The sequence below is a fragment of the Xiphias gladius genome, chromosome 4 (assembly GCF_016859285.1).
Source record: "Xiphias gladius isolate SHS-SW01 ecotype Sanya breed wild chromosome 4, ASM1685928v1, whole genome shotgun sequence".
NCBI classification, from domain to species: Eukaryota; Metazoa; Chordata; class Actinopteri; order Istiophoriformes; family Xiphiidae; genus Xiphias; species Xiphias gladius.
Genome location: NC_053403.1, coordinates 16,794,426 through 16,811,938, shown reverse-complemented (window position 1 = coordinate 16,811,938; position 17,513 = coordinate 16,794,426). Strand labels below are relative to the sequence as shown.

At 39.1% G+C, this 17,513-nt stretch overlaps 1 protein-coding gene and 1 long non-coding RNA gene across 2 annotated transcripts in view; one reads left to right on the top strand and one right to left on the bottom strand.

Annotated features, from left to right (window-relative positions):
• The window catches only part of LOC120789183 (MAM domain-containing glycosylphosphatidylinositol anchor protein 2-like), a 164,588-nt gene that overhangs the window by 13,252 nt on the left and 133,823 nt on the right, over nt 1–17,513 (bottom strand). Inside the window, exons 12-13 of the mRNA XM_040125747.1 lie at nt 11,099–11,276; nt 2,171–2,191 (exon numbers count right to left, since the gene is read on the bottom strand). Coding sequence (XP_039981681.1) covers nt 2,171–2,191; nt 11,099–11,276 — 199 coding nt within the window. The remainder of the gene's footprint in view (nt 1–2,170; nt 2,192–11,098; nt 11,277–17,513) is intronic.
• LOC120789185 lies at nt 14,080–16,409 on the top strand. Its single transcript, XR_005707353.1, has 4 exons — nt 14,080–14,205; nt 14,428–14,495; nt 15,442–15,596; nt 15,964–16,409. It is a non-coding gene; the product is annotated as an uncharacterized LOC120789185 (long non-coding RNA).

Genomic DNA, 17,513 nt, shown 5'->3' with positions numbered 1-17,513 from the left:
TGGCTCTTACATTCACATCATTACAAAAAAGTTATACACTCTCTAGAAGCTACAGTCAGGTATGTGAGCAGTGTGACTCTACATTTATTAGATCTCCTGTAGTGTGTATATATGTATGTCCTAATTAAACCATACGATCGTGAACAGAATTTCTAAATTAAGATGTAACCTCTCGCTGACTGTAGCAGAGACGTCATTGGGTGCGTTTGGTTTTTCTCTGACAACGACATGCAGTTTTGGTTCAGTTCAGAAAGGAAGTCTCTGCAGGGAGAGTGCTGCACCCTGAAAGCACCCAACAGCAGTGTGTGTGAGTATCAAAACTGGTTATTCAAGGCTATACAATGACAGCCCACTATTGAAGTATGATGGATAGCAATCAATAAACAAACTCACATACACCGCGTGAGTAAATAATATTAAATTAAATACAAATCTCATGTGAAAGAGTTTGGAAACACTAACACATGATTTTTAAAAAAAAAGGTATTAAAAGGTTTTCTAAATGTTGTTTGACATTGTAGAAGTAGCATTATCTGCATGAATAGCGAATCTGTTGAAGATTTTGAATAACTCTTTTTTCATGATTAAAAGTAAAGATGAGGTGATTGTCCTTGGATGTTTTGCGGAGTTTCACTAGTAGGGCTCTATATAATTCGTTTTTAAAATTGACTCCGCCTTCCAGCTCCTCTATCACTCTCCATCCCCTCTGTTGGTGTGCAGGTGGAGATATTGGGTGCCCCCTTCTTCCTTCTCTCTCCCTCACCCTCCCTTCTCTGTTGCTATCCACGCCCCTTTGACAGCAATTTTTAAAATACTGGAGTGTGAAGAGAAGAAATGAAAAAATGGGATCGTCACCCTTCAAGAAAAAAAAGAGTAATTGTTACTCCATCACGAGGTTATGTTGGGTCACATGTCTAACAGTGAATATACTAAGGAATAGTTAGAAAATAGCACGCGTGGGGAACTAAACCACTTACTTTAATTAAGGGGTACAGGCTGGATCAGCAGTGTCAAACCCTCTATTTAATTCAGGTAACAAACAAAGCAAAACACCTAACCAGAGGACATGGTGTTGCTGAGCAGTGTCCTCGAAGAGATAGTAAAAAAGAGCATTTAGATTCAGGATGCAGGCATGTGTTCTGATAAATATTCATTGATTTATTAAAACGTAGCTGGGAGCAGTTTGGAGTGGTGACCTTGAGAGGAGCAGAATCTGCAGCTTTTATTCAGGTAATGGAGGTAACATTTACAGAGGTAGAGTGTGGGTGGATGGACCGAGGGATGGAAGAGGGCAGTGGTGCTGCGAGGCAGAGAGGGGAAAAGGAGATAGAAAGTGAGAGCAGGTAGAGTAGGAGAGTGGAGGAAAGGGCCAGGTTGCAGGCACTCTTGACTCTTCTCCTCATAGGCATGCAGATTTAAATGGAGGTCTAGCTCCTGGCGCTAGACACTGACGCCCCCATCCACTGTGAGCTAAACTAAATGTTTTCGCCTTCTGCGCTCGGGAGAGATGGGAGGATTTGGAGGATAGGCAGAGGAAGGAAGAGGAGGCGTGCAGGTAAAATAGTTTCCTTCAGGGATTTGGATAATGATGTTGGTGATTAGGATGTTTGTTATTATGTTGACTATGTTTGTGAGAACACCCACCGAAATATGTATCTATATAAATAAATAAACCACAATACACAACAGCACACTGCAGCAGAGCAAACAGTGATTAAGTGTGCATTCTCAAGGCGTGAATAATGTGAATTTGTAAAGTTTCAACAATGAAATGTGTCATAAATGGGACTAAACATTAACACATACGGCACAGATTCGTGCATACGAAATGCTCAGAGCGTGCAAATATACCTACAAACATACACAAAACCACACATCTCATGAAAATACAGTATCCAAAATGCACAATGTCCTGCAGAGATTTAAAGCTCCCAACTTGTAAAACAGCCTAATGCAGGATTACTCAGAATTTCTGAAGGGAAGTCTTATTTATCATACTTCATTTAGTACTACTTAGAAAGATCTTCCAATGCAGTATGACATATTGAGAGTCAGATCTCTACGGGATGTACAGTTACTTTGAGCTTCCCCGCTGTTCTCACAGACTGTGTTACGACAGAAGGAGCTCGCTCTCTGACGAGAAAAGCAAAGTGAGGTTCACATTACTTACTCAGATGAGGGTTGATGGGAGCTGTGAAAGAGAAAGGCCAGGGACAGTTGTTAGTACAGAATATCTGTTTAGCTGTTAAAAGGAAACATGTACGGAGGCACACACCACTGTACAAGCACTCAAACTGTCACACTTCAAAACACAGTTTGGCTGTTTCGTGTGCTCTACTGCAGATTACACAGAATACTACACAGCATGTACATAGTAGCTATTGCTATTAACCTTTCACCCTGCTGTCATCTACAGTGTGGTGTAGAGCTAATAAAAGTCAACATGCATAAAGCTTTGCTTGGTGTTGCACTATTATAAAAACAAGATGAAAGAGGCCCGTGGGAAGTCTGGAAATATTGTACTGTGATATTAAAACACTGCAAGCATATTAAAGGGTGTACTCTCCATCTTTGTCAAGCTCTATTGCTTTTACAGTGTGCAAGCAATAGTAAACATGTACATAAGCAGGGAGCAATCCACTGGCACACACAATACAGTTATCATTAAATAGACAGAAAGAGAGATGTCTGGGATTTGAAGTGGAAAAGGTGACAGCAGTCGTTCTCTGCCTGTTATCAAATGCAAAAGAGAGAGGGATTAGGAGGACCAGCCTGACCACATTAATACGCTTATAACGCAACTTCTTATCATTATTGCCATTTACCAGCATTGCTGATGTTCTTGTCCAAGGTGACTTCCACTTAGAACACTGAGCCTATTTTATACTTCCATTTAGGAGCCAATAAATCATGAAAATTAGCAATAATCATAAGTGTTGTCAGCTAATCACTTTCCTGAAACATCCTCAATTCTTTCTATGATTTTATGGAAACTTTTGGATCAAATACTGATGAGTTGAGTCCACTGAAATCATTCAAGGCCACTTTTGCATTCTGTACACCTAACCATGGTTCAATGGTTCCCCTCATTGATAATTTAAAAGGCTACTGCCGCAGCAAACACAGAAAGGTCAAGGGTATCACACAGAGTTGCAACGAGTCAGTCGGCACTTCACTTTTTGCAGAGTAAATACCATTTAACCTGTCAAGAAGATTCATGGGCATTTTCATGATCGATTGCTGACCAGCTGAATAGATGCAATACATCAGCTTTACCACAAAACTACATTGCTTTTTGCATTATGTTACCTTGCTGTTCATTGGAGGAATTGATTTTAATCCAACCAATTAAAGTGAGTAATAACAAATTCCTACGAAGGAAAAAATGTACTGAAGAGTGGGTAAGTACTGTGGGGCTGGTAGAATTGGTCTTTTTATAAGCAGAAACTCTAGTGATTTCTGTTTATTGTTATGTGGCTCATGGAAATGTATGGCCATTTGTTCACTTTCAGTGTTGAGGAAAGAAAGAAACACAAAGACACACACACACAAACACACACACACACACACACACACACACAGAGGGAAAGAACAAGCCATTGCATTTCCAATTGAATCTTATAAAACATTCAGTGAAAATCAACGCTTCAGCTGAAGCCCCGCTGTGAGTGAAAGGCACGATTGTGAAAGATCCAGCTGTACACCCTCATTGTATAAAAGCTTTAAAAATCTTTTATGTTAGTGATGGTGAAAATACCTGCATCCCAACACTCGATGCTTCCTAGTGAATCTACACTGGACTGCACAGAGAGCAACTGCTGCAATGAAATTTTATAGAGAGGGAGGAAATGATCTGGGCTGTTGAAGGGAAAATATTTTAGACGGCAACTTACAGCCTCAGGACCGTAAAACGGATGCTGAGTTTTTGACAAAACCCTATTCTTTCAGCACCCCCTCCTGCTCGCCGGCTCTTTCCCTCTCTACCTCCCATTTCTTGCAAGTCGCCTCCTCCTCAATCCTGCCCCCTCCTCTCTACTGCTTTCTTCCAAGACTGTGGTTATGAAAATATGTTTTTTTTGTCAGTTTTTTTTACCCGCAGCTTCCACAGGCTGACTCACTGTGCCTTGGTCCAGATGAAAGTGTCTGCTCAAGTAGTGTCTCTACCCCCACTGAGGAAATCAAGCTGAGCACAGAGCAGACCCAGAGGCTACTTCACTACTGCTGTGCTTGCACACACATTCTTTAAAACACACATACATGCACACTAACAGATAATTTAGCTTCCTGGACTTCATTGGATACGGGAAAACAAACAACGAATAAAATTAATTGAAATTGAGATCTATTGTTGACGCAACCATTTTGAAGTGACACATTCTTTTAAGAATGTTTACAGCCTTGTCCCCTGAAAACATGAGTGGACCTCAAATGGTCTTCTCAAAATGCAACTTGTTAAAGCATAGGTGTGAAGGGCCCTAAAGCAAGCTGCAAAGGCTTTAAAAATAGGCTCTCTTATTTATTTCTTAATGCTGCAATTCTCTGCTTTTCCCTTGAGCCAAAAAAGCTTCAAATAATGGTCAAGGATGAAATGTAATTTTGATAGTCCTCAAGATAAAAAGTCCCAGTGATCATGGAGTGAAGTGAGCTCTTTGAAAACTTCTGCTACGACAGGAAATGTACTCAACCCACGTATTATGTGCATGTCTGCCTGGCTCATGGTTTCTACTTTTCCAACTGAAAGGACAAAACAAACTGCTGGTTGATGCCTGAGTGCCTTCCATCCAAATTGCCTAATTTTGATTGAAACACAAAGTGAGCTCATTGACCGTCAAAGGACAATGGTCCATAGAGGCTGTTCTGGATACAGACACTGACTTCATCTTGGCAGGATTCCCTGCCCACTGGCCTATGGCTCTATTACAAAGCAGCCGGCAATTCCATGGCTGCAGCCAAGTGTCCTCATAGACAACAGCGGCCCAGCTTCTTCTTCTTTTTTTTTTTTTTTTAAACTGACCCCTTATAATCCACGCTCTCCAAGATTCCCATCCATCATGTTTAGGGGGTCTGGGTGGGTGCCATGACATTCTGAGAAAGCCTTGTGATGGCCTCAGAGCTCCAACCATCAGTTGGAATAATAGCGTGGGTAAATGTAATTCAGAAATCCTCCCCTGATGTCTCCCTGACAAAATAACACAGGCGACATCACACTATTGTGCGCTTCAATCAAATTCTTTTTTAGAGGATGTACTGTTCTTCACAAGTCCTGCAGTAACAAACACAGACCAATGGACACCCAAACGCAGCCAACCCATGTACAACTATTTCTTATGTGTTATCCAATTCTTGTGTCAGCAGGCATATACCACATTGTAAGCAAGTGAATCCTTAATGGGCTTCCACGTGGATGAGCTTTGCTGTGGTTTAAATGTTTAGCAGAGAACTAAGAAAAAAAAAAAAAAAAAAAAGGTTTCCCGATGTGAATAAATACGCATTAGACACTTCAAATGCAAACATAACCAATGGAAAGCATGAAGGGTTATTATATGACTCATGAGAATACTGGTATCATCTTTGTGGTGAAAATTTGTTATACTCTGTTTCCAAAAAAGGAAGCAACTTTGTTAGTGTTGAAGTGGTTTGGGTAAAATCTACGACAAACTGCATTGATTTGTAGGCTAAGCAGTGTATGAAGACAGTACCAGAAAAAGGGGGCAACACAATAGTGTTATTTTACCATTTCAAATGAAGGCACCCATTTGAATGTGAGACAATCCATAAATCATACCATGAGTGTAAAGCCAGCCTAAACAAGGTCTGAAGAACTATATTTGCATAGCATAATCAAGGTGTTTGCAGGTTGTTCTCCATATGACAGAAAAAGAAGAAGGTGGAAGGAAATTACTGAAGGGGTCACATTTTCTTTGTCTGAAATTAGGATGCCAATCCAAAGAGTTGAAAAGTAAGGATTCAGAAATAACATTCCCATATGAAAAAGAATTCAAGGGCAGCATGCCTGAGCACGTAGGAAAAAACACAGTGATATAATAGCAGCTATACTGTTCTTTGCAGACTATTATTTATGACAAGTAGTTATTTGTTGCTGCAATTAACAAGACTTTTCAGGTTGTTTTTTTTTTTTATCGTATTGTCATGAGTATCCTTATAGCAAAAACACTGTGCAATATCATGATATTTTAAAGAAATCTTGCCAACCCTCAGAAATCCTATGTTGCAAGCATGAGGTATAAGTACTTAAACAAACACAAACATAACAAAATATACTTTCAAAAACTGTCTTTCCCTGTGTTCAGGTAAACATCGAGTTGAGACAATGACTGAACAAGTGCTCAGACAGGGACTACACTGAACCACCAATGGTCAAATAATAATAGCCTGATACCTTAGATAGAGCAGGCGATAGAAAACATCAGTAGCAGAAAACTATAATTAATGTGAGATTTAGTGAGATTTGACTTTGGACAAGCATTTACTGCATATGTCACTATGATCAGCATAAAAATGGAATATTAACAAATAGCATTACTGTTATACTGTACCACAGTGAGGGTTGATGGGAGGAATAAACATTACTGTGCATTCAGAAAGTGTCCACCCCTTTATTTTTTCACTTTTTCTTATGTTGTAGCCTTATGCTAAAAATTGTTGAAATTGATTTTTCCTCCATCAATCTGCACTCATTACTTCATAATGAGAAAGTGAAAACAGAATTTTTGCAAATTTATTAAAAAAGAAAAAACTGAAATATCACATTGACATAAGTATTCATACCCTTTACTCAGTACCTCCTTGAGTTGAGCCTTGAGTCTTCTTGTGTACGTGACAACAAACTTTGCACACCTGGATTTGGGGATTTTCTGCTAATCTTCTCTGTGAATCTTCTCATATCTGTCAGGGTGGATGGGGACCATATGTGGACAGCCATTTTCAGATCTCTCCAGTGAGGTGTGTGGTAAAGGTCAGTATCCTGTTGGAAACCCTTCGGCCCAGTCTGAGGTCCCGAGCACTCTGGACCAGGTATTCAAGGATATCTCTGTGCTTTATTCTGTTCAGCTTTCCCTCAACCATGACCAGTCCTCCAGTCACTGCCACTGAAAAACACCCCCACAGCATGATGCTGCGACCACTATGCTTCACCTTTGCAATGGTATTGGGAAGGTGATGAGCAGTGCATAGTTTTGTAGCCTTCCCAGATCTGTGCCTCAAAACAATCCTGTCCCTGAGCTCTGCAGGCAGGTCCTTCGACCTCATGGCTTGGTTTTTGCTCTGATATGCATTGTCAGTTGCGAGATCTTACATAGACAGGTGTGTACCTTTCCAAATCATGTCCAGTCAATTAATTTTTCCACAGGTGGACTCCAGTCAAGGTGTAGAAACATCTCAATGATGATCAAGAGAAATGGGAGCTAAATTCCAAGTGTCATAGCAAAGCCTCTGAATACTTATGTCAATGTGATTCAATATTTTTTTTTCGCTTTGTCATTATGGGGTATTTAGTGTAGAATGATGAGGGAAAAAATGAATTTAAACGATTTTAGTATGAGGCTGCAATATAACAAAATGTGAAATAAGTGAAGGGGTCTGAGCATTTTCTGAATGCACTGTAAATCCTTCTTGGAGGGAACCAGAGAGAGACAGAAGTGTTATGAGGAACACCAAACAGATGCTGAGTTTGTCACTGCAGCAAAATTTCAAAGTGTCTTTGGAGCTTGGTGATACAACCATCCTTCATCCTACAGCTGGGGACACTCTAACCACTTTTGTGTTTTCTTGCCAGCTCACAGAAAAGCTGCTGCCATCGGCTTTATTTGCATCACGATGATCTCTCAATATATTGGGCAATGATGAGAAGACTCACTCATACTTAGATTTTAGAGGCTTTATGTTAAATCTTCACATTAAGACAGTTATCTAACATTAGGATTAGTGACCCTAACAGCTAACAGACTAACAGGGTAATAGTCATATTTATTTGGTTTGCTCTTTGTTTCTATACACACATTCATTTTCAGGGTCATAGGAGACTATATTCTCTATTGAAAGGCATTTACTGACCTTTCACACCTCTTTAGGATATTTTCTTCACAAAAGAACAACAAATCTAGCGACTTTCAGAAGTGGGAAGTATTGCCCCGCAAGTGCGAAGTCAGGCTTTCCCTCCACAGGCACACCTATCTATGTGTCTCATTCAATTGACCACTCCGCAGCTGACACAGACGCAAATGAGCTTCTAACCTTCACTCAGAGTGATCATTTTACATTTTGTCAGATGACGTTGTGGTTATACAATCAGGATTTTAGCAGTGCAGAGCAGCAGCTTGGAAAATGGCTTGGAAGTGACTGCTGGTTAACATGTGGCCTTAATGGACTGCGTTTTGGTCACTATCTCATTCTTGTTCTGTTCTGTGACAACAGAAACAGAAAAACATGTAGATGAGAACAGCTTTATTGGGAATCAGGCTGCATTAAATGACTGTATATGTGAGCACAGAGAGGAGAGAAGCAAACAGATAAAGGGCGGTCCAGCCAGGTTTTGATCTAGTTTGTTGTTTGTCTTCTGGGGTGTTCACACAGCTGTTACCACCATCCACAATTTGTTTTAGTTTTTTTCATCTATGTGTGCATTCCTTTTTGCAATGCACTTTGGGAGAGTTCAACAGCAAACATAAAAATCTGAGTTATTTAGTATGCATGCTGACTTTTTTAAGTAAACAAATTTTGTCACGTTTCCAGTGTAAACACAATGCTTACTCAAATACTAATTATATTTAGTATGACTCATGTAAAGAAACTGAGTATTTGTATCAGCATTAGTTCAGACAGCGCACTACAGTTGGCTTTGCATCAGCTGGTTGGCATTTGCTGCTTTATTCGTGCTTCACAGTCACTGGCTGAATCCACAATGGCTAACAGCTGACTTGTAAAAACCTCCACTTTATACACTTAATTTAACGAAGATTTAAATTTCATAGATGTGTAGTTTTTAGGGAGGATAAGTTCTTCCTGCAGAATCGTTGTTGCTGCTTGGAATCTTTCAGCTTTCCCTAAAACAGTGGATCCTTCTCTACCAAATCTAACTGCATAATCAATGGCTAAAAAGGGTCAGTTCCTTGATGTAAGTGTTTCTGACTCTTACTGACTGAAGTTTGTCTGTTCGCACGGAAAGTGCTTAATATAGATTAATTTCCCTGGTCCAGGTCCAGGCACAAGAACTGGGTTTCTCTTTCTTCCATGAACATTTTTAATTATATTTATATAACCAGAGATACTATGAGACCCAAATGTAAGCATATTGATTAATTATAACCTCAGATACAGTAACATAATTAGAAAAATCACACGCCTTCATTTCAGTTCACCCTAAACTAGTATAACCATAAAAAGCCATCATGCTACAAGTTGTATACAGATTCCCCACAGGTCCCTGTTCCCCAGTGAAAGTGAAAAGAAAGTGATAATGAGATGATCCTGGACTGTATTTCACACGTCCGTCAGTCTTATGGGACACACTCTGTGAGCAGAGTGGATTTGGCTCAGACGTACATTAGCCTGCTACAGTGACACTATGCTGTGTGGGGGAGAAGAGCAGCTGTAGAGTCATAATTAGTCCAGTCTCTCATTGGGCAGGCTGATTCCACATCAGCACTGGCTCTCTTCCTTCCTTTTTTTTTTTTTTTTTAACTTTTTTCCCCTGTATCTCCCTTTTCTCCTCAGTCCCAACATGGCTGCCTCTATCTCTCCTTCTGTGCCTCTCTCTGTCGTAATTTGCCTCAATTTTCTTTACTTTACTTTGACTGGATTCAATTTGATTCAATTCAGCTGAATTCAAGGTTTAGCACAGGCCACACATTATCATAAATTACTCAAAAATAACAGCAGAGAAACTTTATGTGTCTGTTTCTCTTCCTCTCTTTCCCAATTCTCTGTTCACCAGTCATGATGAGCTGCAGTGAAACTGAATTATTCACAACTGCAGCAGCACCACTCAGGAAGAGCTCAGCAGTCAGTGATAGGCAGAAAACAGTCAGCCAGTTTGTTTCTCAAAATGCACATCTTAAGTACCTGTGCATCTGTTCACTGTCACTGCTGGGCCAACTGTGGATACTACTCTTGCTTTTGTATTTCAGGCAGCATATCATCCCACAGGCACCCCATCCACACACACACAAACACAATTTTCAAGCTGCTATTTCATTCCACAGGGAAATACAGTGTGTTTTGATGTATTCTCACTGGCCTGACCAGGCTGGCGTGCCATACAGTGCCCAGTAATCTCCATGAAGTGATTCTGGCTGCTATTCTATAACTGTAGTCCTGATTAAAGCCTACATCAACCAGGATGTTAGAGAGGGCCATTTAGGGTAACCTTTGAAAATATTTGTAATATAAAATCGAAATACAAATTTCAACAAAAATTTGCTATATAACATATATCCCAGGAGACAACCCCCCCCCTCCAATGAAGCACAACAAAACATGACTCATCTCTGACCAGCTCTGCTTGGTCTTGTGACCCAAACTACATGTTTGAGTCATTTCATGATTTCATGTCAGGATGATCTTTCAAGCACAGAAACAAGTCAGCCTTTGCTTTGGTCCAGGATAGACCTGACTTGGGCAATCAGCCTCACGATTAGTCAGCTGATCAGCATTCATTTAGCTCAAACTGGCAAAGAAGCAAAGCAAGCTGATTTCAAGCTTTCCTCTTATGACTGGTTGTGTTATATGCAATTCAGATTATTTTAGTTCACTTTTTACTGATCTTGCCTCATACATATCAAACATGATACATCATCATCATAATGTTTTCTGATACCAGAGTGAACTTTTGATATCCATCAGTGTTGATGAACATGTGTCATAATGCAGCAGCACAAACTCTAGCTGGAATTAGTTTCTGAGTTAGCTGAAGGATAACATTACCAGCTGGAGCTATAATTCTTCCACCTGTGCAACCACCTTTCCTGTGTCTACTCAACCCTATTTTTTTTTCTCTATTTTTCAAACTGCAGGATGAGTAGACTGATGACAGTACTCCAAAAAAGATCTCCCTAGAATTAGTATAGTATGCAGCACTCACCACTGTAGGTTACAATACGGATGGTGGAGTCACCCTCTCCGAAGCGTGTGATGGGGGTGAGGCGCACCTCGTAGGATTCAGGCTTTATCAGCTCAGTCAGGTTGTGTGTCATGAGCTCTCCTTTGTTGATTGTTCCATCCACAGGGATCTCTTGTTCCCACCAGCGCTGCAGCCCCATCTGGATGGAAAGAGGGGCCATGATAGGTTTGGATCATTAAAAATCACAAGACACTCATGACGTCATTTTCTTAATATACATACACAACTACACAGATATTTTATACATAACTGACCTACAAAAAGCATGAAATGTCAACCAGTGTCGTGCGTAAGAAACTGATCGCAATAGGTTTGTATTCATCAGCATTGAAATGGTTTGATTCATATTTAACCCAAAGGTTTCAGAAAGTTGAGGTTCAACGTAATCCTATAACCTACAGTATTAACCAACCTATAATGTGGAGTTCCACAGGAAAGAGTATTGGGCCCCCCTCTGTTTTTATTATATGTGAATGGCTTATTGGTTTCACCAAAAAAATGAGGACACAACAAAGACGATCTTAAGTGAGGGATTCAGTAACATCCAGAATGAACTTGTAGAAAAGTGGTCTCTTTTATTTTGATTAAATCGTAGCTAAGCAAGCTCGACCAGAATTGACCTAAAAGGTCAGTTTTTTTTCTGAGCTAAAAAAGCTAATTTAATGGATAAAAAAAGGAAAAGGAAGAAACCTGTTAGAAAATGTTCATATTGTGAGCGGTAAATTATTTGAAAGTCTACAAATTACACCTCAAGTTAACCACAGATCTCTCAACCCAAGTTAATCAGGATTCTGTTGGTCTTGAACCGAAGGGCACATGCTGGCAGACAGCATTCCCAATAGCTTGGGAGGTCACCTTTGGCAGATAAAGTCTTACAACTACTACTCAGTGAGGTACATAATATGTTTAACAAAGGAGCTCCTTAGCATCTCAAAGAACACATTCATAAAGCTGGAGAAGCTCATGTCCAAGAGAATAACTCTAGTGTTGTTGACAAATGCCTACTGAGGATCAAATGTTAGTTTGAGTTAGGCTCATATTGAGGCTCATATAATCATCTTTTTGGCCGACTGAAAGTGGACAGAGATTATAATTAACTCAGAGACCCAGGTATACTAAGTGCTCATGTGTAGCGGCATGGAGGGTCGACTTTGTTGAGCTACTGTTAAAATGAGAGAGAATCTAGGCCTATTTGACTACTTGTCTTTAGTTGAGAAATGTTAAACTGACTACCTCCAGACTTGTTACCTTTTTGAAAAGCCATAAACAACAAAACTCAAACAAGAACATATTAATCAAACATCATTTGGGTGGCTACTCAATGGTCATCACCTTGAGCTAGCTGCTGAAGCCGACTCAAATAAGCCCCCAACAACCCACTGCCACCCAGCCTTCAACTTTATTTTAGAGAGAGACTGTAGCCTTGACACTAATTAAAATTCATTCTCATGACACAATACCAACATTTTTATCTGTCCCTTAGATTCTCTGGTGCTGTGGAATTTGATTAAATAACCTTTGCACATTAAAATATCTTCAATATAATTTTCATGGCTACAGATTTTGCATCTTGAATCAAAACAGAAAAAAAGCATATACAGTACAAAGGACATTCTTCTGAAGAGTTTGCTCCTGGGAACATATTACGTATATGAGCACAACAGATATGTATTCCCTTCACCATCAGTGTAGGATGTTCCCTCTCATCTGCCAACTAACCTTGTCTATAGGCATTTGTATGATCTGTCAACATTAAATGCTAAACAACAAAAACATTTTTTCTCTGTAAGCTATTGACAGCTAGGTACTCATTAGCCACATTTACTTTCAAAGAAGCTCCCAGCTCCTGAATTCAAGAGCAGTTATTAGCAAGCGGCAGAGATATTCTTACATTTGCAGAGAGAAAAAATCTTGATTAATTTTTCCCCTTTAAGAAATGCTTCAGTCTGCATTATACATGCATTTTGCAAGTACAGTGAGGACAACACGTTTGTGCACTGTACATGATTGCCTCATTCTTTTCAAGTTTTTCTTAATCATGTCCTACAGCGTTTTGATATCGCTTTATACAACTACCTTGAACAGACAGGAATTTTATATCTTGTATTTGAGCAATGCCGAGCACATGAGCGAACCTGTCTTTAAGTGACTAAGCTCAGGTATCAGTAAAAATTAGCTCATGCTTTTCATGTCTTGTGATACAATATAGCCCCTCCGATATTCAAAGAAACAAAATGAGGGTTTGTCGCTGCATTCACTGGGGGTCAATAAGAAGAGAAGCATGGGTACATTTTATCCTTGAGAATCAGGTTAAGGGCTGCACAAAGACAAGTTACAGCTTCTGCATCACAATTAGTGACTATACATGCCCTTCTCAGTCAAAGGAAAAGGGGAAGTGTGTTACTAGCAGAAAGAGACAGAAAGTGAATGAAGGTGTGATAGCAGTGAAGTAGTGTGTGTGTGTGTTTGTGTGTGTGTGTGTGTGTGTGTGTGTGTGTGTGTGTGTGTGTGTGTGTGTGTGTGTGTGTGTGAGAACATTACCAATTAAGTAATTATTTAGAGCCTGGATGAGCCAAAATTGTGGGTTTTCATCGTCATTAGTTTGCAGGTAAATAGAGTGTTTTGTCTGTCACTGGTAATTGCAGGTGGTGCACTTGTCCCTACCTATCCTTTGAAAATGTTAGCTCAATTCTAAAGTACAAAAGGCATTGCAGTTAATTGCCATAAATTACATAGTGTTGGCCCTAAACACCCTAAAAAGAGGAAGTATCATTTCCAGCACATTTCCTGTTTTTCAACAAAAGTGAAAACAATCTTTCCATACAAATGATAAAAAAGAAGTACATCAGCTGTTTTTCTAACTGGGAACAAAGCTGTATTGAAAATGATACATCCTCCTTTTGTTCTCAGTTTGTATTTGGCAGTCTGGGTAATGTCTGCAGACTGGTGGTGAGGGATTTACAGTGTCTGCAGTGAAGTTATTTATACGCTGTTATTTATACTCATGACAAATTCATAATATTGTACATTGAAGACTGACCGAAAACAGATGAAACACAGGAAAACCAGTAAGTAGTACATATTAACTCAACCCACCTAATTAATATGTTTTACGGAGTGGTACCAGGGAGGGAGAAAAAAGTAGAAGAGGTGGTGCCCAGTGAAAACCATGTAAAGTATCTCCACAATGTAAACTTTTCATTTGCTAAGAAAAAGTCTCTTGGTTTCAGGCTTGTGACTATGCTTGTGCTTAAAATAATGCTTAAAATTCTATATCCCCAAAACTGCAGATTCATGGTTTTAGATGGTCAGGACATGTCCTTCCTTGCTGATCTGAATGTACGGATGCCAAGGAGAGGTAGGCACAGTGACATGAAAATGGCTACACCATCTAAAATTGCAATATTCAGATAATCTATTTTTTTAAATGTTGGAAAGAAAAAAATTATGTGTCTACCTCATTTTGACTTTAAATCAAGAAATGGAAGATTCTTGGACAATCGGGGAATCAAGCCTCACGTACAACATTCCTGTCCACCTCTTCTGAAAATCAGCCACAAAATACATCAAATCTCACCCACATGCTTTTTCATGCTTTTGTCTTGCTTTGTGTTTGCTTCATTTTTCTTTGACCCTGTGACCTGGAGCCAAAACGAGTCTCCATAACTCAATCTCACATTTAACCAAATGCTCATATTTTCTGATCTGACTCCATCATACTGCATCATAAATTCACTTTGGTTCTATTTACTGAGCATAGAATTAGGTCAGGCAGAGCACTAATGTCACATTTGCATTAGCTGATTGGCATCAGCTGTTTCATTCATTCTTCACAGTCACTGGCTCATTCATCAGCTGTTTGGCTACCAGTTAACTATCAGTGGTGGGGGAAACGTTATTGATACACTGGTGCCAAATATCAATACATTTATTAAAACATGCACGCGACCTAAATGGTTTCCCCTGCCAATTTATCTTAAAGGTTCACTACTTCATGTAATGAAGGGTAAACTTTGGGTGAAGAAGAAGAAACTCATAGGGGGATAATGGCTGACAGTGGGGGAAAACAAATCAGAGAGGCACCGTCATGCTCATATAGCAGAAAGCTACAGAGGACCGGAAGCTTATTGAAAAAGACCCAGTAGTCGTTAATGACAACGCATTGAATATGACTGTAGCTGTTAAGCTGACTGGATATAAACATATTTGACATTTGTCACATATACTGAACCTTGCGCCCTGAAACTGAAAGTTGTTGCTTGACTGCTTGTGAAAGTTTGGGGGGTTTCCATCTTCTTCCACAGAAGCACCATAGCTATGGAAGAGAAACCAGAGGATGCTGGACCCTCTACAACACAAGCTCATAATAGATGTTGTTGTCCGATGGAACAGTACCTATGAGATGATCTTTCAGTTTCTCGAGCAACCTGCCATCTGTGCTGCCCTATTATCTCCCGAGGTAAGTTGTTTATTGTACATTGTTCTGATAAAGTGTATAAAAATATGTATGCATCTGATTTGTTTGTATATCATATAGAATTGATTTTAATAATGAGGTTGTGAATGATATAGTGTAAAATATGAATTCATGATTTTTAAATAAAGTGCTATATATTCTTGCATTAAAGCTATAAAAAATAGAATATAAATAAAATTATTTATTTATACATAATTCGGTTGTTTTACATTGGAATGATGGCACATGTGGACATGGATAAATTGTAGTTAGTGTGTGTTTGTGTTAAAGAGGCACTAAGCAAGAATTCTATTCACTGACACCAAAATGCAGTTAATAAACTCATAATTCCTACGTTTTGCCTTATCAGGGGAATTTTTTTCTTCTTCAGTTACACAGATGTCGTGATACGTCGTAGATGATTGTCTTGCGATGTATGGAGTATCACAGAATGTCTGTATCGTGATACCATCATTAACATGGGCAGTGTATTGTGATAGTTTCGTATTGTGAGTTACTCTGTGATTCCCAGCCCTACTAACTATAATGTACAATCATATTAATGCAGGTGTACAGTGTGACCAGTATGACATCGTATAATACTTTACACTCCCTCCACCTCCCAAACGCCCTCTTTATCTGCTATATTTTAAGCATTGTTGATTATCCTGAGATTTATGGTCATGTATCTGTTCAGATTCAGATCCCATCAGATTCTTTGTTGCAGCACATTTTCCCTCAAAGAACTAAGCCTTGTACACCAAATCTAACTGTACAACAAAATTTTTATAAATGGGAAATTCTTTTAAGTGTTTCTAACTAAAATTGCCTGACTTTTCATCAGTATGTATTATATTAAACTGCAGATGCATGAGTGAGACCTGTATGAAATGTTGATCAAATATTTGTCAGTGGCCCAGTTAAGCTCTGATGAAACAAGCACTCTGTGGGTTTATGTTTGCACTTTACATCTAATTTAATTTGAGTGTTATTACTTTTTTAAATTAATATCACGTTCTTATTACCTTAGTGTAATAGAAAACTGTGTAGTTTTCAGAAAAAAAAGAAATATTTCATTTTGAATGGATTTAATTCCATATTGAAATGGGAGCACCCTGTCAATTTACTTTTGTCTTGGAGAGTATCTTACCTCATTATTGTTCACAATTCCCAATCCACATCGCTTTCTTTGCTAATAATCAGGTGGTTATCTAATACTGTGAGCATAAATAACAGTGTTAATATAAGTATATGTGTAGCTGTATATCTGTATATATATTTGGAAACTTGTGTCAGATTTGTTGTGTGTCTTTGTGTGTCTTTGGGTGTCCGTATGTGTGTATGGCCCAAAGCTCCAGGCAGATGCAGGCCTTAAATGCTAGTCTTGGCAAACGACGCCTCAAACTCCAAATGAACAAATGGAAGCAAATAGTTCAAAATTTTCCACACCAGAAAGGAATTGTGTCAAAATGTGCAAATTAATTCAAATGTTAAATATTGATCAAGAAATTTTTTTTACTTTTCAGACGTTTTGAATCATACACATACTGTATGTACTGGCTTATGGATTTTACACCTTTGCTTTGATTCCCATTAATGTTCACTGAATCCCTGCGTCTGTGTCCAATTAAGGTTTCTGTTTACATCCCATTACCTTTCATTCTCCACATTTTCCCTACAGAGGCAGAATGCCACATTGATTTAAATTCAGTTGATTGCTATGGCAGTTCATGGGGTTTTTATGGCAACTTTAATAACGGCGCTGATCAAAGCGATAACTGGAGCCAACAGAAACACAGGAATAATCAAAGTGATGGTGTAATGTTAGACAAGTGAGCTGATCTACTGTAGATTGCCTGCATGTAATTAGTATGGCTCCCATTGATCTGCTCGCACACTCTGACTTGACAGATCAATTGA